This window comes from Bos grunniens, chromosome 7 (assembly GCF_055505025.1).
Source record: "Bos grunniens cultivar Pamir isolate PY7600 chromosome 7, Bosgru_T2T1.0, whole genome shotgun sequence".
In the NCBI taxonomy this organism is placed as follows: Eukaryota; Metazoa; Chordata; class Mammalia; order Artiodactyla; family Bovidae; genus Bos; species Bos grunniens.
In genome coordinates this window covers 21,619,713-21,643,296 of record NC_141171.1, presented here as the reverse complement: position 1 = coordinate 21,643,296, position 23,584 = coordinate 21,619,713, and the positions used below count along the sequence as shown (strand labels likewise).

At 41.6% G+C, this 23,584-nt stretch overlaps 1 protein-coding gene across 10 annotated transcripts in view; it reads right to left on the bottom strand.

The window, feature by feature from the left end:
- KIF3A (kinesin family member 3A) overlaps positions 1-21,935 on the bottom strand; it is a 98,163-nt gene extending 76,228 nt beyond the window's left edge. For 3 of the 10 annotated variants that reach the window (XM_086410331.1, XM_086410338.1, XM_086410339.1), the window contains exons 1-2: positions 20,341-21,935; positions 11,761-12,034 (exon numbers count right to left, since the gene is read on the bottom strand). In XM_086410331.1, the coding sequence (XP_086266457.1) occupies positions 11,761-12,034; positions 20,341-20,850 (784 nt within the window). In that variant the 5' untranslated portion in view covers positions 20,851-21,935. The other 7 variants (XM_086410334.1, XM_086410335.1, XM_086410340.1 and 4 more) reach the window with 5 other exon arrangements.
- Positions 21,936-23,584: the final 1,649 nt, after the last annotated feature.

Sequence of the window (23,584 nt, the reverse complement as noted above, 5' to 3'; positions counted from 1 at the left end):
AGTGTAGGAGAGTTCTCTTTTTTCCACACCCTCTCTAGCATTTATTATTTGTAGACATTTTAACAATGGTCATTCTTACTGGTGCGAGGTGATATGTCATTATGGTTTTGATTTGCATTTCTCTGATAATGAGTGGTGTTGTAAAATTGTAAAATTTTTGATTGTTGTAAAATTGTTGATTTTTATCAACAATCTTCAGTCAGCATAATACACTAGAAAACAGGCAGAAAGTCCTTGACATTCACATATTACCCTCTATAATGTTTATTTTTTATATATACATAACTGTTAATTCAAAATTCAACTTGTGGCATTTCTGATCCCAACAAAGATGGAATAAGAACCAAATTTACTCTCCTGATGGAACAAAAAGCAGACCAAATATATAAAATGATAGTTTTCAAGAGAATGAACATCAGTCAACAAAGGGCTGCGGTTCCTGAAAGGTAAGGTAGGTCATATGATTGCCCAGCTTCCTGTCGTGAGACAGAATCCAAGTCATGGAGGAGGAGGAAGAACCCAAGTAGCTGTCAGCAGATTCCCTGAGTTGAGAAGAAGCTGAGAGTCCAGAGAGGCCAACATAGCTAGAATTTGGAGGACACATTCCCAGAGAAGAGAAAGCTGCACAGAAAGAGCTCCAGAGATCCACAGAAGTTCCTCCTCGAGTATTCAGCCAGATACTCACTAGCACAAAAGTATAAGGAAACTATCTAAATATGGGTGGTAGGGGAGGGAATCATATGGAAAGATGGGAAGGAAAAGCCCCCAGCACTCACAAAGGCATAATTCACAGGACATTAGGAACACACAGTACACAGCAGGGCCTTGCCTCTGTAGTGGGGAGTAATAACCTCACACTGAGCACTGCTCTAGTCCTAACCAAAAAATCTTCCAAAAAAGATCTGAAAGGATGAAACTGCTTTCAAGTAAGCGCATCCCAGAACAAAGCCATGAATATTTATAGAATGAAAAAAAATCCAAGACCCAAAGTTAAATTCAGAACACTCAACCAAAAACTGCCAAGCTTGCAAAAAAAAGGCAAAATGATGACTCATAATGAAGAAATCAATTAATCGATCAATCAAAATTAGTTCATAACTAACACAATGTTAGAACTAGCAGATGACTTTAAAACAGTTATAAAAACTGTACTCTATATACAATAAAGTTCAGTGGAAACTCTGGATGGAAATTTGGAAGAACTTGCATGGGAGATATAATATAAGAAAGACCCATATCGAACTTCTGGAGATGAAAACTACAATGTATGAGATGAAAAATACAACACACAGGGATAATAGATTAGGCACTGCAGAAGAAAAGATCTGTAAACTTGAAAACATACCAACAATCAAAAATGAAACACAGAAAAAAATTAAAAGTAAAAAACCAGCATCAGTGAGCTGTGGGACAATTTCAAGCAGCCAAGTATATATGTCATTACAGGATCCACCCCACTCTCCCCGCTCCAAAGCGGAAAGGACAGAAAAAATACTTGAAAAAAAAAAGAAAAGAAAAAATATTTGAAAAAAACGACTGAAAATTTTCCAAATTTGATGAAACCCACAGATCCATGCAGATTCATGAACTTTGGCACAGAAACATGAAGAAAAAATACATTACAGCATATCATAAACAAACTGACAAAGCCAGTGACAAAGGAGAAAAGCCTAAAAGCAACCAGAGAAAGACATGTTACATGAAGAGGAACTAAGATAAGGATGAAAGTAGATTTCTGGTCAGAAACTAATTCAAATGGGAAGAAAGAAGAGCATTGCCTTTCAAGTACTAAAGGAAGAAACCATCAATCTAGAATCCTATATCCAGTGAAAATATCCTTCAAAAACAAAGGCAAAAAACCCCACTTTTTTAGACTACAAAAGCTGAAAGAATTTATCACCCATAGACACGCACTCTAAGGAATGTTTAAACAAAAATTTTCAATGCAGAAGAAAAATGATACTAGGTGGAAATATGGATCTACATAAAGGAATGAAGAATACTAGAAATGTTAATTACATGGGTAAATAAATACAATTTTTCTCCTTAAATATATATCTCTTTAAAATATAACTGATGGTTTAAACAAAAATAATAACAATATGGTTTGCAGTTTGTAACATGTACAAGTAAAATGTATGACAACAATAGCACAAAGCTTAGGAGGAGAGAAATGGAAGTACAGTGTTAGTTTTTATATTATCCATTAAGTGGTACAATATCACTTGAAAAACCACAATATATTTAATATTTATATTATAAACCCTAAAGCAACCACTAAAATGCAACAAAGATACACTGCTATAAACCAACAAAGAACACAGAATGGAATAATAAAAACACTTGATTAACCTTAAAGAGCATAAAAAGAGAAAAAGGGAACAAAGAACAAATGGGACAAAGAGAAAACAAACAGCAAGGTGACAGATTTACACCTAAGCAAGTAATTACAATAAACAGAAATTGTCTCAATACCCTAATTAAGAAGCAGAGATAAGATTGGACTAAAACCCAAGACCAGTCACATGCTGCTGCACAGAAAATCGCTAACTTAGCAGACCTGAGAAAGCTATACTTTCAAACTCCAGCTTTCAAAATTGGCCTTTGGCTGATATCCAGGAATTCAGATTTAGGAAGGGTTCCCACCAATCACTGACTATTGAGAATGACTCACTATGCCCAAACTGTTTGTATAAACATGGTGGTTCATACTAAACATTTGCTTTTCTTATGAGAGTCTGGGATCTTTGCATGTGCCAGGCTGAGGGTGCCTCCATGAGCAGCCTCCAATAAAAACCTTGGGCACTGTGTCTCTGCAGAGCTTTCTCACAGACAACATTCACAAGGACTCTCACAAAGAGAATTAAGTGTATCCTGAGGGTCCACCAGGAGACGACTCTTAGACGTCTGTAATTGATTTCCTCCAGACTTCACAACACGCACTTTTTCTCTTTGCTGATTGTTTTTTCCGGTATCCTTTTTGTTCTAGTAACCAAAGCCATAAAAACAACCATATGCTGAGTTCCATGACTCCTCCTAGCAATCATCAAACCTGGGGTGATCTCAGTGATCGCCAGGACAACTACCTACTAGAAATGAACTTTCAATATAAAAACACATATAGGTTAAAAGGATGGAAAAGATATACCATGTTAATTCCATTCAAAAGAAAACTAGAATGTGTATAATAATATCAGACAAAGTAGATTTTGGAGCAAAGAATATTACCAAGGATGAAGAGAATCATTTAATACTGAAAAAGAGGTTCATCAAGAGAACATAACACCCCTAAGCATTTATGCAGCTACTCAAAGAGTTTCAAAATATATGAAGTAAAAACTGACAGATTTAATGACATAGGAAAATACAAGATTAATAGAGAATTCAATACCCCCTTCTCAATAACAGACCAAGTACAAAATAATTAAGTACACAGAAGATTTGAACACTACCAAACAAACTGACCTAATGGACATTTACAAAAACTCCAACAATAGCAAAAATATACATCCTTCTCAGATATACACAAAACACTGAATAATAATAAACCACATTCTGGGCCATAAAACAAAAGATGCAAGTTACATAGAGTATGTTCTCTGACAAATGGAATTACATTAGAAATCAGTAACAGAAAAGATGTCAAAACATGTGGAAACTAAGACATGTCTAAATAACCCAGAAATCAAGCAGGAAAATAGAAAGTATTTTGCAATGCATAAAAATGAAACACCCTATGTCAAAATCTGTATGATGTCACTAAAGCAGTACTTAGGGGGTAATTTAGAGCATTAAACTCCTATATTATAAAGGAAGAAAGGTTTCAAAATGATGGCCTTGGCTTTTACTTTAAGAAAGCAGAAAAAGAAGCAAGTAAGAGGACAAAAAAGAAGAAATCAATGAAATTGAAAATCATAAAAATAATGAAGAAAAATTAGTAAAGCCAAAAGTCGCTTCTTTGAGAAAATTAGAAAAGATCAATAAAACTGATAAACCTCTTGCCAGATTAATCAGGAGAAAAAGAGAACACACATCACCAATACCAGGAATGAAAAAGGTTACATCACTACATTCTAACATAAGAACAGAGGATTAATACACACATCTGTCCTCCAATAAAGCCCATAACTTAGATGAAACAAATTCCATTAAAGACAAACTGCCAAAGCTCACTAAAAAAATAAATAAATAAAAAACATAACCTGAATATTCCTGTATCCATTAAAGAAATTCAATCTGTAGCTAAAAACCTTTCGATGAAAAAATTTCCCGGCCTAGTAGGCTTCACTGGTGAATCCTACCAAACACTTAGAGAAGATATACTACTAATCCTAGGCAAATTTTTCCAGATAATTAAAAAGGAGGGAATACTTCTCAACTCATTCTATGACACTAGCATTATTCTGATACCAAAACCAGATAAAGATACTATAAGAAAACTACATTACTTACATCCCTCATGGCCACAGTTGCAAAAATGTTAAACATTTTAGCTAATCAAATCTAACATTATATGAGAGGATAATATACCATGACCAAGGGCATGCCGATTTCATATTTTAAAATGAATCAATGTAATGGACAAACTTTTAAAAATAATTTAAGTGCAACAAAATTGCATTTGGCAAAATCTGATATACATTTCTGAAAAAAACTCAGCAACCTAAGAACAGACAGGAACTCACTCAATCTGGTAAAGGGTCTATGAAAAATCTACAGAGAACGTCACATTGGTACAAGTATGAATGCTTTCTCCCTAAGATTAGGAACAATACAAAAATGTCCCCCTTACCATTTCTATTCTACACTGTACTGGAGGTTCTATTCCAGTCAGGGCAATTCAGATAACAGAAAGACTGGAAAGAAAGAAGCCATTTTCAGATGAGCTCTCGTGTGTAGAAAATCCTAGGGAGTTTATCCCCCCAAAAAAAAGCCTACTAGAAATAATAAATTTACCAAGGTTGCAGTATACAAAAGTAACATACAAAAATCAGCTGAAAAACATGAGCTCCCACATGAGAGATCACACCCACCACATTGTCTATAATCAAAAAGACAAATAACAAGCTTTGGCAAAGATATGCGGACATTGGAAATCTCACATATTGCTGGTGGGAATGTAAAAATGGTATAGCCATTGTGGAAGACAGACTGGCAGTTACCTTTTTTTTGGTTTGTTTTTGTTTTAATTTATTTTTTAATTGAAGGATAATTGCTTTACAGAATTTTGTTGGTTTCTGCCAAACATGAACATGAAGGCAGTTAGCCTTTTGACTCAGCAGTTATATTCCTAGGTACCTAGGAAAACTGAAAATATATGTCCACATAAAAACTTGTACAATGTTTTTGTACAATGTTCTTGTACAATGTTCTTGTACAATGTTCATAGCAACATTATTCATAAAAGCTAAGAAATGGAAACAACCCAAATGTTCATCAACTGATGAATAAACTATATAGCATATCCAGACAATGGAACATCATTTGGCCATAAAAAAAGAATGAAGTATGGATACATACAACATGGATGAACGTCAAAAATATCATGCTAGGATTTCCCTGATGGTCCAGCTGTTAAGAATTTGCCTGCCAATCAATACCAGAGACACAGGCTCAGTCCTGGGACTGGGAAGATTCCACATGCCATGGGGCAACTAAACACACATGCCCTAGAGCCTAGGCTCTGCAACCACAGAAGCCACTGCAACTAGAGACAGACCAAGCGCAGCAAGGAAGACCCAGTGCAGCCAAAAAATAAATAAATAAATAAATAAAAATTTTAAATCACGTTAACAAGAAGCCAGACACACCAGAATAAATGGTGTATGATTCTATATATTAGAAATGCCCAGAAGAGGCAAACTCATACACACAAAGTAAGTGATTGCCAGGGTAGGAGAGAGAGAATTGGGAGTAACTGCTAATGGGTACAGAGTTTCTTTGAGGGGTGATGGAAATGTTCTGGGAACAGATACATAGTTGCATGTATGAAGGTACTAAAACCCCCTAATTTGTGCAGTGTAAAATGGTTAAAATAGTGAACTTATTAGGTTTTCCTGGTGGCCAGGTTCAATCCCTAGGTCGTGAAGATCCTCTGGAGGAGGGAACAGCAACTCACTCCAGTATTCTTCGAGAATTCCATGGACAGAGGAACCTGGCGGGATACAGTCCATGGGGTCGCAAAGAGTCAAACATGACTGAAATGATGAACGCTTTACCACTTACTCATGTTATTTAAAATTTATCTCAATTTAAAAAGTCTAAAATAATCTATTGCATTTCTACACATGAACAATGTGCAATTCCCAAAAGAAAATTATGAGAACAATTCTGTTCACAATAAGCATCAAAAAATACTTAAGAAAGCTTACCAAAAGTAGTACAAGATCTGCAATTAAAAACTACAAAATACTGATGAAAGAAATTAAGACATAAATAGATACATCATGTTCATGTATTGGAAGATTCAATAGTGTCAGAATAGTAATTCAACACAATCCCTACCAAAATCCTAGGTGGTATTGCGTGTGTGTGTGTTTGTGTGTGTAAACTGACAAAGTGTCCCTAAAACTTTTATATAAAAATGCAAAGGACCTAGAAAAGTAAAAACAACTTTGACAGAGTAACAAAATTAGAAAACATACACTACCTAATTTCAAAACATTTTACAAAGCTACAGTAAATAAAACAGGACAGACATGGAATAGAACTGACAATCCAGAAATAAGCCCACCTATTTGTGGTCAAGACCACAAGGGGTCAAGACCATCCCCATGGAAAAGAAATGCAAAAAAGCAAAATGGCTGTCTGGGGAGGCCTTACAAATAGCTGTGAAAAGAAGAGAAGCAAAAAGCAAAGGAAAAAAGGAAAGATATAAACATCTGAATGCAGAGTTCCAAAGAATAGCAAGAAGAGATAAGAAAGCCTTCTTCAGCGATCAGTGCAAGGAAATAGAGGAAAACAACAGAATGGGAAAGACTAGAGATCTCTTCAAGAAAATCAGAGATACCAAAGGAACATTTTATGCAAAGATGGGCTCGATAAAGGACAGAAATGGTATGGACCTAACAGAAGCAGACGATATTAAGAAGAGATGGCAAGAATACACAGAAGAACTGTACAAAAAAGAGCTTCACGACCCAGATAATCACGATGGTGTGATCACTGACCTAGAGCCAGACATACTGGAATGTGAAGTCAAGTGGGCCTTAGAAAGCATCACTATGAACAAAGCTAGTGGAGGTGATGGAATTCCAGTTGAGCTATTCCAAATCCTGAAAGATGATGCTGTGAAAGTGCTGCACTCAATATGCCAGCAAATTTGGAAAACTCACCAGTGGCCACAGGACTAGAAAAGGTCAGTTTTCATTCCAATCCCAAAGAAAGGCAATGCCAAAGAATGCTCAAACTACCACACAATTGCACTCATCTCACACGCTAGTAAAGTAATGCTCAAAATTCTCCAAGCCAGGCTTCAGCAATATGTGAACCGTGAACTTCCAGATGTTCAAGCTCCTTTTAGAAAAGGTAGAGGAACCAGAGATCAAATTGCCAACATCCGCTGGATCACGGAAAAAGCAAGAGAGTACCAGAAAAAACACCTATTTCTGCTTTATTGACTATGCCAAAGCCTTTGACTGTGTGGATCACAATCAACTGTGGAAAATTCTGAAAGAGATGGGAATACCAGACCACCTGACCTGCCTCTTGAGAAATCTGTATGCAGGTCAGGAAGCAACAGTTAGAACTGGACATGGAACAACAGACTGGTTCCAAATAGGAAAAGGAGTACGTCAAGGCTGTATATTGTCACCCTGCTTATTTAACTTAAATGCAGAGTACATCATGAGAAACGCTGGACTGGAAGAAGCATAAGCTGGAATCAAGATTGCCGGGAGAAATATCAATAACCTCAGATATGCAGATGACACCACCCTTAAGGCAGAAAGTGAAGAGGAACCAAAAAGCCTCTTGATGAAAGTGAAAGTGGAGAGTGAAAAAGTTGGCTTAAAGCTCAACATTCAGAAAACGAAGATCATGGCATCTGGTCCCATCACTTCAGGAGAAATAGATGGGGCAACAGTGGAAACAGTGTCAGACTTTATTTTTCTGGGCTCCAAAATCACTGCAGATGGTGACTGCAGCCATGAAATTAAAAGACACTTCCTCCTTGGAAGCAAAGTTATAACCAACCTAGATAGCATATTCAAAAGCAGAGACATTACTTTGCCAACAAAGGTCCGTCTAGTCAAGGCTATGGTTTTTCCTGTGGTCATGTATGGATGTGAGAGCTGGACTGTGAAGAAGGCTGAGCGCCGAAGAATTGATGCTTTTGAAGTGTGGTGTTGGAGAAGACTCTTGAGAGTCCCTTGGACTGCAAGGAGATCCAACCAGTCCATTCTGAAGGAGATCAGCCCTGGGATTTCTTTGGAAGGAATGATGCTAAAGCTGAAACTCCAATACTTTGGCCACCTCATACGAAGAGTTGACTCATTGGAAAAGACTCTGATGCTGGGAGGGACTGGGGGCAAGAGGAGAAGGGGACATCAGAGGATGAGACGGCTGGATGGCATCACTGACTCGATGGACGTGAGTCTCAGTGAACTCCGGGAGTTGGTGTTGGACAGGGAGGCCTGGCGTACTGGGATTCATGGGGTCGCAGAGAGTCGGACATGACTGAGCAACTGATGTCATATGATCTGTGGTCAGTTGAATTTTGATAAAAACACCAAGTTAATTCAATAGAGATAGAGTAGTCTTCTTGGAGAAGGCAATGGCACCCTACTCCAGTACTCTTGCCTGGAAAATCCCATGGATAGAGGAGCCTAGTGGGCTGCAGTCCATGGGGTCGCACAGAGTCGGACACGACTGAGCGGCTTCACTTTCACTTTCATGCATTGGAGAAGGAAATGGCAACCCACTCCAGTGTTCCTGCCTGGAGAATCCCAGGGACGGGGGAGCCTGCTGGGCTGCCATCTATGAGGTCGCACAGAGTCGGACACGACTGAAGTGACTTAGCAGCAGCAGTCTTCTCAATAAATGATGCTGGAACAATTAGACATCCACAAGCAAGATAGGGAAAAAAGGGAGTGAGACAGAGAAAGCAAAAAAAAAAAACCTCAGACCCCAACTTCACATCATATATAAAAATTAAAATTGGCCAGAGGGCTTTCCCAGTGGCTCAGTGGTAAAGAATCTGCCTGCCAATGCAGGAGACACAGGTTCAATCCCTGGTCAGGAATCCCACATGCTATGGAGCAACTAAGCCCACGTGCCACATATACTGGGCCTTGTGCTCCGCATAAGGAGACGCCAGTGCAACAAGAAGCCTGCACACTGCAACTAGAGAGTAGCCCTGGCTCACCACAACTAGAGAAAAGCCCATGGAGCAATGAAGACCAAGCACAGCCAAAAAATAAATCAAATTATTTTTAAGAAATGTAAGATCTTAAATGCAGTGATGGTGACTGCAGCCATGAAATTAAAAGACGCTTACTCCTTGGAAGGAAAGTTATGACTAACCTAGATAGCATATTCAAAAGCAGAGACATTGCTTTGCCAACAAAGGTCCATCTAGTCAAGGCTATGGTTTTTCCAGTGGTCATGTATGGATGTGAGAGCTGGACTATAAAGAAAGCTGATGGGGAACACATGTACACCCGTGGCGGATTCATGTTGATGTATGGCAAAACCAATACAATAATGTAAAGTAATTAGCCTCCAATTAAAATAAATAAATATTAAAAAACCAAATTGAATAATAAAAATCATATAGCCATCTCAATAGATGCAGAAAAGCTTTTGACACATTCAACAGATATTTACGATAAAAGCTCTCAATAAAGTGCAATTAAAGGGGACAAACCTCAACATAATAATAGTTTTGTGTGACAAACCCACAGCCAATATATCATGCTCAATGGTGAAAAGAAAAAAGTATTTCCTCTAAATCAGGAATAAAATAAGGCTGCCTACTTTTGCTAATTTTATTCAATATAGAATTGGAAGTCTAAGTCAGAGCAATCAGGAAAGATAAAAAAAAAAAAAGAAAGCTGAGCGGAGAAGAATTGATGCTTTTGAACTGTGGTGTTGGAGAAGACTCTGGAGAGTCCCTTGGACTGCAAGGAGATCCAACCAGTCCATCCTAAAGGAGATCAGTCCTGGGTGTTCATTGGAAGGACTGATGTTGAAGCTGAAACTCCAATACCTTGGCCACCTCATGCAAAGAGCTGACTCACTAGAAAAGACTCTGATGCTGGGAGGGATTGGGGGCAGGAGGAGAAGGGGACGACAGAAGATGAGATGGCTGGATGGCATTACTGAGTTGATGGACGTGAGTCTCAGTGAATTCTGGGAGTTGGTGATGGACAGGGAGGCCTGGCGTCCTGGGATTCATGGGGTCCCAAAGAGTCGGACACGACTGAGCGACTGAACTGAATGAAGATCTACTTGTTTACAACTTCTAGATAAAAACACAGGAGAAAATCTTTGTGGTCCTGGGTTTGGAAAAAATTTCTGAGCTATGTCACCAAAAAAGCATGTGATAAGAAAAGAAAAACTGATAGTGAGACTTCAACGAAATATAAAACTTTTCAAAAAACATCACTAAGAAAATGAAAAGACAAGCCACAGACTGGGAGAAATATTTTCAAATCACATATCTGATCATGTATATGAGTCCAATATATAAAGAGCATGACTAAATAATAAGAACACAGGCAACCAAATTTTAAAATGGGTAAAATATTTTAAGAGATATTTTACCAAGAAGATATATAAATGACCAATAAGTACACAGATGTTTCATGCTGTTAATCATTAGGGAAATACAATGAGATACCACTACATATCCTCTAGAATAGCTATAATTAAGAAGAATGATAGTTTAAGAGTTGGTGAGAATGTAAAGAAATTAGAACTCTCATACCATGCTGTCGGGAAAAAAGAAGTACAGTCACCACTACGGAAACCTGTTTTGCAGTTTCTTCAAAAGATAAACATACATAAACCACAAGACACAAGCAATTTCACTCCTAGGTATCTATCCAAGACAAATTTTGAAACTTATCTGCACAAAGACTTAACGTTTTTAAAAGACAAAAGAATGTTCCTAACAGCATCATTTTTAATGGCAAAAAAACTGGCATCATTCAAATCCCCAAAGATCACAAAAGGTGGTGTTTTCATATAAAGAGTCACGTCTAACTCTTTCAGACCCAGGTACTGCAGCCCACCAGGCTCCTCAGTCCATGAAATTCTCCAGGTAAGAATACTGGAGAATTCTTCTCCAAAGAATCTTCCCAACCCAGGAATCAAACCCCGGTCTCCTGCACTGCAGGCAGATTCTTTACTGTCTGAGTCACAATGCTTGGATGACATCACCAACTCAGTGGACGTGAGTTTGAGCATACTCGATGAGACAGTGAAACCTGGCATGCTGCAGTCCACGAGGTGGCACAGAGTCGAATACAACTGATCAAGTCAAAGAAAACAGATAAAGACAAAATAGTGTACAATCTGATTTATATGAAATTCTAAAGAAAGGCAAAACTAGACAGAAACCAGGTCCATGGTTGCTGGGGGTAGGACTGCAAAGGGACACGGAACTTACGGGGATGATAAAACTGATGGTTTCACAACTGTATGTATTTACTACAACTCAAACTGTACAATTCAATTATACAATTACAGTGGGTGAAATCACCGGGTATTATTAATAACTTGATAAAAAGTTGTTTAGAAGTAAACTAAAGTACTTACCATTGTAGCCTTCGAGAACAGAATCAATAATAGGTCTGGCAGTTAAGTTATAAACATCTAGTTGTTTACTCTCTGGTCCAAAAACAGTATCAAAAGTAAATGTCTTTGGAGGTTCATTGGAAGAATCAGTCTTATGTACAGTGATAGTTCCCCTCATCTCATCCACACTGACAGCCTGTTTGTAGCACATTGATTTCTCTCTCTCATTGAGGGGCCGGCACCTAACAACCACCTTCACATTATCGCAGCTTTCCGGCTTCTCTGATTTATTGATCTGGTGGAGAAAATATTCACAAATAACGAAAAGAACATTTACTTTTACCTTCAACAGATTAAATTTAAAACCTGAAAAGGCTACTTTGCCACCTCAGTGCCTTGCACACATTAAACACTCCATAATTATTTGTTAAATTTAATTAAAGATCTTACAGATATATAGAAAAACTTATTAAAAAGGTATAAAAATAGTTTCTTTTATAATACAAATAAGGAAAGAGGTAATTTAATTTACATTTATAGTTAATGCTATTCAGGCAGAAAATCAGAATCTGTAGGAGACTTGTCTTTCTGCACAAAGTCCCTGACTTCCTCTGAGTTTCCTGCCTATAGAAAAACAAACGTGAATGTGGTTAATAACTTTAATCAAGAATCCAGTAGTAGGTCCTCTGTGCCCTCTCAGACTTTCAATTTTCTTTTCTACAATGCATTAGTTTAAAAAAAGATATTAATCAAATAATACATCCACATATGGTCTACTTTTCCTATATTAGTGAAAGAAAAAAAAAAGCCTAATGGCAGAGAAAAAATATTTTGGAAAAAATTTTTAAATGACTCTACCTTTATGAACATTTGTATACGTCAAGTTTCAAACTTTGAAATTCTATGATTAAGCATCTATATTAAAATTCAATCCAATTATTAAATATAATCCAATTATTATCCAGTTTAACAGTTAAGTTGAACAGATACTAAATTCCTACTCTTTCAGATACTCTAAGCATCAGAGAAACAAACATGAGCCACTGTCATTCACAAGGAATAGATGATATCAATTCAACACACTTCTTTCCATCTCTACTTTCACCACCTTATTCCAGGTTATTATCTTGTCCCGAATTATAAGAGATTCCTAACTGTACTGCTGGGCTTCCCTGGTGGCTCAGCGATAATCTGCCTGGCAATTCAGGAGTCTCAGGTTCGATCCCTGGGTTGGGAAGATCCCCTGGAGAAGAAAATGACAACCCACTGCAGTATTCCTGCCTGGGAAAATCCCAAGGTCAGAGGAGCCCCGGAGGCTCCAGTCCATTGGGTGGCAAAGAGTTGGACATGACTTAGCAACTAAACACCACCACCAACTGTACTGTTGCATCTAATTAGGTTCCCCTATGGTCTGTTCTCTACCTGGCGGTTGGTTTCAACAAATCTAATTATGTCACTCCCCTACTCAGAACTCTTTAGTTTCCCACAGATTTCAGGATAAAAGTCAAAATCCTTACAGTGGTCTGTGAGGTCTGGTTCTGGCCCATGTCCACTTCTCCAGCTTTATTTCACAAGTTACTCTGCTTGGCTTTCTTAGTCACAGCCACACTGGCTTTCTTTTAGGCCTTTTCTTGTCCTCATGCTTCCTCTCACCACACTCCTTTCCAGGTGCTGTTTCTTATGCCTAAAACATACTCCACCCTCTTCAATTACTTTGCAGAGCTCAGCTCAATAGCTCCTTCACCTGGGAAGACTTCCCTGACTGCTAAGTCCCCGACTAGAGTTGACCTAATATAGGTCCTGATAGCACCATTCTTTCTTCTGCATTGGTTACAATTTTATTTATTTATTTTTTGGCTTCTTATTCTATTAAAGTCCCTGTCTGTATCTAAATGAGAAGTTCCAAACAGGTACTCAGTCAAGGGACTAAATTTAGCCCACAAATGTCTTTTGTTTGGCTCCTATTATCTAAAAATCTTTTAAGTTAGTTGCTAAATTTAAAAATTAGAAATCTCATTAAAATAACAATCTCTAGATTCTCTGAAAAAAATAAGATATCTGACATTTGTAAGCCAGCATTCCTACATGGCAACATTCAGACAATTCACCAGAGTCTACTTCTATCTACTGTATGCCATCTATCCACTTCACTTAGTTAACCGTCCTATCACTGTAAACATGTGTGGTTTTCACCTCTGCCCTACAGGGCAAGCTTTTCCCTTCCCAAGTTCAAGAACCTGGCTGGTTTTGCTCAATAGTGTATCTCCAGTGCCTAGTATGTAGTTGTTGTTGTTGTTTAGTAGCTAAGTCGTGACCCTATGGACTGTAGCCCGCCAGACTCCTCTGTCCATGGGATTTTCCAGGTAAGAATACTGGAGTGGGTTGTCTTTTCCTTCTGCAGGGGAACCTCCCCAACCAGGGACCAAACCAGCTTCTCCTGTATTCAGTTCAGTCGCTCAGTCCTGTATTACCGGGGGGATTCTTTACCACTGAGCCACCAGTGTGGCTGGTGCCCAGTAATAAATTGTTGAATAAATTGATAATTAAATAGAAAGCAACAAGGAACAAATATTAAGCGTCTAATGCTAAAAGTCAAGCACTGTCCTTCAAGCCTCCTGCGCATTATCTTATTTCATCCTGATACCCCCATGAGGAAAAGTTTAATTACGCAGAAAAGAAGAACCCAGAAAGATAAATTACCCAGGGCCTCGCAACCGGCCACTTCTCAGGTGTTCTCCATGACCCTATAATGGACTTACGACGCCTGCTTAAGAGAACGATAATAATCTGTGAAATCCTACAAGACGAACATACGACCACCCACCACTCACCCCCTCACGTAACCGGCCACAGTTGAAGTGTTCCCCATGACTGGACTTACGACGCCCCCTTATTAAGTCACACGATAATAATCTGTGAAATCCTACAAGACAAGCATACCATCACCCACCACTCACCCGCCTCACACACAAAGACACCTACGGATTACATTCTGCACTGTAAGCTAGAGCGCCACGAGAGGGATGACAGCTCGAGTCAGAGGCCTGGAGTAGGGACAGACAACCCGTGCTCTGCTGCCTTCCGGAGCTTGGCTCCGCGACGCAGAGATCCACCCGGCATCCAAGAGCCAACCCTCCGCGGCCGCTCCTAGACCGCCTACCCAGAGAACAGGGCTGGGAGCGAGAGCGCATCCTCTGGCACAGCGCCTTTATGTCAAGCACCCCAGGCCTTTCGGGATGCACCAGCGACCAAGGTCGCAAGGCCTGCTCCGGGCCCCTCCCAGGGTCGGGTGGACCCCCACATGCCCGGGCCCAACCGCCTGGCTCCCACACCGCTTGGCCCGCCCGGCCCGGCCCGGCCCGGCCCGGCCCCGCCCCACCCCACCCCACCCGAGCCGCCCGCCTGCTCCTCGCCTCCATGGTAACGGCCGCGCCACCCGGCCAGGCCGCAGAGATGAGGAGGAACCCCAGCGGCTGAATGACTCTTCTTACCGGCATTGCGGCTTCCTCCCGTGCCCCGCGGACGTCCCCGCCCGGGGTGCAGTCCAACGACAACGGGCTCGCGGGAGAGGCGGATCAGAGACTACCGAAACACTACCTTGGCGCACCCAAGACTGCGGCTCCTCTGGTGAAAGCTCGCTGTGCGCAGGCGCATTCCGAGCTCGCCCCGCCCCGTCCCCGGGCACGAGGCTTCCTCCGCCTCTTGTATTACGCCTGCGCCAGAACTTTCCGAGTCCGTCTCCTAGGAAGCCACTGCGCTTGCGCAATGCTGCCATTCCGCTGCCGCTGGAAATCTGGCCGGATTTAGAGGTGGGGTATCTGACTACTACCGATGGGGAAGAAGAGGCAGTCGTAGACCGGCAACGCCGCCCATCTTCTAGCGCTTGCTGTGTTCTAAATATTATAAACAACGATAGCAATTGTACATTGTGTTTCCTCAGAAGAGCCACCTTACATATGTTATTGTGCTTGATTGCCAACTTGATTATGACCTGTCTCGCCATTAGCTGAGGAACTTTGTTAGTATTCTCACAATTACCTCCAGAGCCTAGAATAGAAGCTGGCACAAGGTGGGTTTTCAATAAATATTTGTGAAAGATATTTGGCAAAACTAATACAATTATGTAAAGTTTAAAAATAAAATAAAATTTTAAAAATAAATAAATATTTGTGAAAGAAAGAATGATCTATCTTAACCTCTCCCCTGAACACCGCTCTGCTTGGACGTACAATAGACATTTCAAGTTTATCATGTCCAAAATTGAAACGTTGATTCCCACTTCCTATCACCTACTAGTACCTACGCCACATCTGTTAAACATAAACAATTTTAAAAGTCCATCACAATAATGTAAGCTGGATTCTGACAATTGATCAAGTTAAAACCAGTCTTTTTCTCTCATACTTAATATCCAATCTTTCTATAGAACTAGACTAGTAGTCTCTATCTCAGAAGTAGAACCAGAATCTGACCACTTTGAGCACCACCATCTCTCACCTGTATTACTAAACAGCTCAGAACTGGTTTCCTTGCAGTGCATCCTTACCCATCCTAGTCTACTTTCAACACAAGAGACGGAGTGCTGGTGTTAAAATGAGTCAGATACTGTTGGTGGCTCAACGGTAAAGAATCCGCCTTCCAATACAGGAGATGGAGGTTCTATCCCTGGGTGAGGAAGATCCCCTGGAGAAGGAAATGGCAACCTACTCCAGTAGTCTTGCCTGGGAAATTCCATGGATAGAATGGCCTGGCAGCTACAGTGGGTAGGGTTGCAAAAACTCTGACATGGCTTAGCAACTAAAAAAACACTGCCTTCATTCATAACCTGCCAGTAATTTCTCATCTCCCAGCATAAAAGTCACAGGCTTGGATCACAATCCCTGTTTCCTGCAATATTCCCTCTTACTCATTATTGAAAACTGTACTTTGGCCACCTCATGCAAAGAGTTGACTCATTGGAAAAGAGTCTGATGCTGGGAGGGATTGGGGGCAAGAGGAGAAGGGGACGACAGAGGATGAGATGGCTGGATGGCATCACTGACTCGATGGACGTGAGTCTCAGTGAACTCCGGGAGTTGGTGATGGACAGGGAGGCCTGGCGTGCTGTGATTCATGGGGTCGCAAAGAGTCGGACACGACTGAGCGACTGATCTGATCTGATCTGATCTGATCCCTCTCGCACCAGCTCCAGTTGGCCTCCTTGATTCATCTGACCTTGCAGGCATGGTTTCATGATAGAATACAAGGCCTTCTATGCTTGCAGTAGGAGCTAATAAAAATACTTAGTGTCAGCATACTGTTCTAAGTGCTTTAATTCCTTTTTAATTATTAGTTTAATTCACATAAAAACTTTTTAAAATAGGTACTATTAGTCATTTTTATAGAAAATAGGAGGAACTATTTCAGATTTAAAAAACTGAAGCATAGAGCCATTAAGTAAATAACTTGTCCAAGGTCATACATATGGGCAGCAACAAAGCCCAGATCCAAAGCCAGGCCCTGCCTAGAAAGCTCCTCAATAAATATTGCCTGACTCCCTCATTGCCTTCAGAATATATTTGTTCACATATCACCTCCTTGGTGAACCCCACCAATGATCTCTCTACTTAAAATGCCAACCTTCAGATATTTTCCCAGTCGTCCAGTGGTTAGGACTCTGCTCTCCAATGCAGGGGATGCAGGTTCCATCCCTGGTCAGGGAACTAAGATCCCACATGGCACATGGTACAGCCAAAAACTAAAGAAGAAAACAAAATTCCTATCTTCAGTCCCAGCCTTGTTATCTTCCCTCCCTAGTTTATATTTCTCCATAGTACTTACCACTCTCTGATATATGATAGATACAATATATATCTGCTTTATTGAGATTCACCAGTTTATACAATTCAATGATTCTTACTGTATACAGAGCTGTGTGACCATAACCACAATTGATTTTAAACATTTTCATCACACCCAAAAGAAACACTTATAGCTATCACTCCCCCTTCCCCCTTGCAACATCCCAGCCCTAGGCAACCACTAATCTACTTTCTGTATCTATAGATTTGCCTATTTTGGACTTATCATATAGATAGAATTATATAATATGTAACCTTTTGTGAAATGATGTCTATCACTTAGAATAATATTTTCAAGCATCACCCCTATTGTAACATAACAATAATCCTTTTTATGGCTGAATAATGTTCTATTGTATGAATAGACCACATTTTTATCTATTTATCAATTGATGAACATTTGGGTTGTCTCTACTTTTTGGTACTATGGACAATAAGTTTTTGTAAACATGTTTCATTTCTCTTGGGTATATACTACAAGTGAAATTGATGGATCATTTAGTAACTCTAATGTTTAACATTTTGAGGAACTATCAAGTTGTTTTCCAAAGTGGCTGTACCACCAGCAGTGTAAGAGGATTTCCATTCCCACCAGCAGCTATGAGGTTTACAATTTTCTCTACCTCCTCGCCACCACCTGCTGTTGTCTTGAATTGCTTATTATGACCATCCTGCTGATGTAAAATAGCATCTCATTGTAGTTTCTATTTGTACTTCCTTGATGATTAGTAATGTTGGACATGATTTCACACACTCTTTGACCATCTGAATATCTTCTTCAGAGAAATGTCTAATCAATTCTTTGCCCTTTTCATTATTAAGTTGTAAGAATTCTTTGTATATTCTAAATACAAGTCTCTTTTCAGATACATGATATACATGTGCTTTCTCCTGTTATGTGTGTTGTATTTTGAATCACTAGATGCTGCTCTTTGAAGCACGAAAGTTTTAAATTTTGATCAAGTCCAAAATTTTCTTTTCTTGTTTATTTTCTTGTACATTTGGTGCAAATCTAAGAAACCACTGCCTAACTCAAGACATGAAGATTTTTTTTTTAACAGTTTTCTAGTTTTAGCTCTTACATTTAGATCTATGATTTATTCTGAGTTATTTTTGTATATGATATGTTATTGGGATCCAGTTTCATTCTTCTGCACGTGAATATTCATCTGTCCTATCACATTTGCTGAAAAGAATGTTCTTTCCCCCACTGAATTATTGTAGCAACCTGGGCAAATGACAATTGGTCATAAATATGAGGGTTGACTTCCAGATTCTCAATTCAATTCCATGGATCTATATGTCCATCCAGTACTATATTGTCTTGATTATCATAGGCTTGTAGTAAGTTTTGAAATTAGATACTGCGAAGCCTATATATCTGCTTTTTCAAGGTAGTTTTGGTCATTCTGAATTCCTTGGTTGTTCATAGGAATTTTTAAAACACCTTGTTAGTTTAGATCTATGATCTATTTTCAGTAATTTTTGTATATGATATGATATAGGTATCAAAAAGACAGCTAGAAACTTAACAGGGATTATGTTGAATTGATAGTTCTGGAACTATTGCTATTTTAATAATTTAAATCTCCCTGTTCATAAACATGGAATGTCTCTCCATTTATTTAGATCTTCTTTAATTTTTTTCAGTAATGTTCTGTAGTTTTCTGTAGCATACACACATATTCCCCAAGGGTAACCACTATCTTCCGAGAAGGCAATGGCAACCCACTCCAGCACTCTTGCCTGGAAAACCCCATGGACAGAGGAGCCTGGTAGGCTGCAGTCCATGGGGGTCGCTAAGAGTCGGACACGACTGAGCGACTTCACTTTCACTTTTCACTTTCCTGCATTGGAGAAGGACATGGCAACCCACTCCAGTGTTCTTGCCTGGAGAATCCCAGGAAAGGGGGAGCCTGGTGAGCTGCCGTCTATAGGGTCACGCAGAGTCGGACACAACTGAAGCGACTTAGCAGCAGCAGCAGCAACCACTATCTTGACTCTAAAATTACAGATCCATTCTTCATGCTTTTTATAAATGAAATCATACAGCATCAATTCTTTTTTATCTGTCTTCCAACATTCAATATTATGTTTGTAAGAGTCTTCCTTACAATGTGGTATAGTATCCCCTATATCGTGTGACTATACCACAATTTGTTTATCCCATTCAATTATAGATGGACATTTAGGTTGTATCCAGTTTAGGGCTATTACAAATAGTGCTTCTATGAACATGTAGGCTCACATATGCATTTCTGTTGGACATACATCTAGGAGTGGAATTGCTGGGATTTTCATATATTCTACGCAAGCTTTCCTCTTTCCTGACTAGAATATAAGTTCCACCTCTCTTCTATTCATATAGGTCTTCCCTAGTGGCTCAGACGCTAAAGCGTCTGCCTACAATGCGGGAGACCTGGGTTCGATCCTTAGGTCGGGAAGATCCCCTGGAGATATGAGACGGCAACCCACTCCTCTTGCCTGGAAAATCCCATGGACGGAGGCGCCTGGTAGGCTACAGTCCATGGGGTCGCAAAGAGTCGAACACGACTGAGCGATTTCACTTCACTTCACTTCTCTTCTATTCACTGTTATTTTCCAGCGCCTAACACATTGCAGCCTTCAATAGATAACCTTCTCCCCAGCCGCCCCACCCCGGCTGGGGACTCTGCACCTGGGGCTAGGGCTTTAGGTGCGGAAGAGGGGCTCGGTAGGTGGGCATGGGGTGGAGTAAGAGTGGAGAGGATCTTTCACCCACCTGCGCGTTCTCCCTCCCGCCGCGTCCCAGGGCCGGGAGGAGTGGGCCCCAGCGCGCCAGGACAGTCCCAGGGCCAGGAGGGGGGGTGGGCCAGCTGGGCCCGCTCCGCCCCGCCCCGCCTCGTGGCCTCCCCAGCTGCAAGTCACTGACGCTGGGTAGAAAACGCCGAGCTAAGCCGGGACCCAGACCTAGGATCTGACGCAGCCATGGCTTCCGGAGGGCGGCATGCGCCGCAGAACTCGGCCTCGGAGGTGAGACCCTCCCGGTGTCCAGGTAAGAGTTCGGACGAAAGTCTAGGCGAAATGGCCCTTCGCTGTCCGCTCCCCCCGCGGCCGTGGAACGTCTCTCTCTCCGCGGCGATCCAGAAAAGTTTCTCGGAGGCGTGCCTGCGCGATGCGCTCCGGTTCCCCGCGCCTCCTTCGTGGACCAGATCCGTGCGGGGGGGAATGCGCGCTCGGCCACCTGCAGGCCCCGATCCCGCCGCAGCTCGGGGGCCGTCGCCCGCACCATCTACGCAGCCCCCTGTCCCCAGCGCCCCCAGGCTCATGCAGAAAACCTGGGGAGGCTTCCCGGACCAGCGCCGGCTGCTCGCCTACCTGACGCAGGCCCAGGGCCGCGAGGCGCGTCTGTGGCGGGGTGGCCAACTCCAGGTACCGGTACCCTCGCGGGGCCCACCCGGAATCACGGTCATCCCCCTCCCTCACGCGCGCACGGGACGAGGCCGGGTTCCACGTGCACCCGCGACCAGGTGAGCCGCACCCTGGAGCCTGCACCCTCCCCAGGTGCGTCCCTCTCACGAGGCGAAAGACGAGATTCCCCAGCTTATCTCACTGAAACGGTGCTTCATTAGAGGGCTTTGGAAGATGGCTTGAGTTGGGGAATTCGGCTGAAGACCCAAAAAACGGGCGCAGGAAGGAGAAGGCCTGAATGGGGGAACAACTGCACGAGAGAGACACTTTTACGTGACCGCTGTTTATGGTGAAGGGGCTTCTTACAACCCCTCTGGTCCAGCCACTGATGGACTGAGACCGACGACCTTCTCTGCTCTCTCCCACCTCCTTTCAGCAGGCTGAGATTTGCGAAGCCTTCAGAGAAGTTGTGTTGTGGCTCCTGAGAGTTGAGAACATCTTTGACTTCTCTCAGACCACGTTTAACCTGGCTCTCTCCATCTTCAGCCGCCTCATAGTTTCAGTAAAGGTAGGGGAGTTATGAGGGATGGTGACAGATGGTTGGGTGTGGAAACTGACCTTTGTTTCCTGTTGCTACCTGACAGGGGAGCCATCCCAGGTGCTCAAACCCAACATTATAAATAAGTCAATGGCTCCAAGAATAGGACTGGAATTGGAAAATCCTACCACCTTACCTGTCTGGTTCCGTGTTGTATGGCCATCAGTGGTCAGCCTGAGGCCAGGAGGGGGCTGTGTGTTACCTGAGATGATGCTGTATTTCCCATCTCCAGTCAGTCTTCTAACAAAGAGCTATTGACTAGTCATCTGTGGTTCTGAAACCAGGAGGTTTTCACTGGTCATATCGAAAAATGGGGCTAAATTCCTTGCAAATAAATACAATGTCTTTTTTAAAAATTAAAAAAAAAAAAAAAACTCGATTTCTTAAAAACAACAAAAAACCCACAGATGCTTTATGGTTAGTCTCTGACACTCATATTCTCAAATGTGTCTCTTCCATACTGCAGATAAAAAAGCATTTACTCCATTGTGTCACAATTACTTCCTTGAGACTTGCTACAAAAGTTAATGAAGAAGAGGAGGTATGCATCCCTGGAAGCTGATTAAGGGCTGCTTTTGAGGTTTAGGGGTGTTTAACATTGGAAACACGAGTTTCCTGAAAGGTCTGTGGTCTTGGGAATGGACATTTTGGAAAAGTCACACCTCCCAGGATCTCTGCTGTCCCTTCCTTAAGCTTGTCAGACGCTGGTGGTGGTGGTTTAGTCGCTAAGTCCTGTCCGACTCTTGCGACCCCATGGACTATAGCCTGCCACACTCCTCTGTGGAATTTCCTAGGCAAGGATACTGGAGTGGATTGCCATTTCCTTCTCCAGGAAAACTTTCCAACTCAGGGATCAAACCTAGGCCTCCTGAAGGATTCTTTACCCATCTGAGCCATGGGAATTCTGGTACCCCACAAAAGGGAAAATAGAACAGCTGAATTGTCCTAGCCCAGCAAACCCGGAAGCCTGACCTCCTGGCAGATATATCTTGCTGCATTGGTTGATGGAAGATGTCACTTCCCACTAAGCAGAGGAAAGTGGCCTCCCAGACCATATGGCCTAATAGCCATCCCCCAGAAACTACATCCAAGAAAGCTGCTTGAGACTTAAGGACTTGCCTGTGTCAAAGAAACTGGTCTTCAGGGAGTCTGGGACCCTCATCTGGGACGGGCAGGAGGGCCACGAGCAGTGGGTGGAAGAGAAGCCCCCGTAAGTGCTTCAGGCTTGCTTGAATTTCTCCGTTTCACTATGGCTCCTGTTCAGAAGATCCTCTCCCAGTATCCTTCCCAAACCTCTCTCCCTACTTCCCTCCCTCCAACCTCTCCCCCTTTGTGGAACCACTGCCATTTATACAAGGTCCCCTTAGCTGATCTCAAGGTCCAACGGGCCAGAAAAAGGCATGGTGTGTCCAGTTCCAAGCTTGCAATAAAAACTATTTTAACCCTGTTTGTTAGAATGTAATGTGTGCCCCGCAAAGATGCTTTTGTCCAACTAAGAACCAAGTAAATAACCCTTAAAAGAACTCTTTCTAGAGGTTATATAATACTTTGTTTATCTAAAAGAGTAGGACCAAGTCTTCAATGCACTTGGTACTTGAATGTTTACTCATAGACAAGCCTTATAATTTCTCTGGGGAAAAGTCATAGCCTTCAATAGAGGCTGAAAGGAATGTGTTTGCAGCTATGGTGTTACCTGGTTCTGGGAGGTTTTATCAGTGAGTCTGACGCAGACCAGGAAGCTCAAAGGCCTACTTCTCTCTATGACTAACAATCATGGTAGTGATCAGGACCAGGAATGGGTAGAGTCCACAGCTGGAAAGCTTTGAGTGAGTTCCTACAGGTGAATGTAGGAGACGGCACAGTCCCAGCCTCCAAAGCACCTTTGGGTAGGCGTTGCAGTGCAGTTGGGGATCAAGACTTGCTGGCAGCAGATGACCATGTGACATTTACTACGCACTGTCACGACTACCTGGGGACTTGACAGATAGCCAAGATCTGGTTTGGTTTTTCTTTCAAA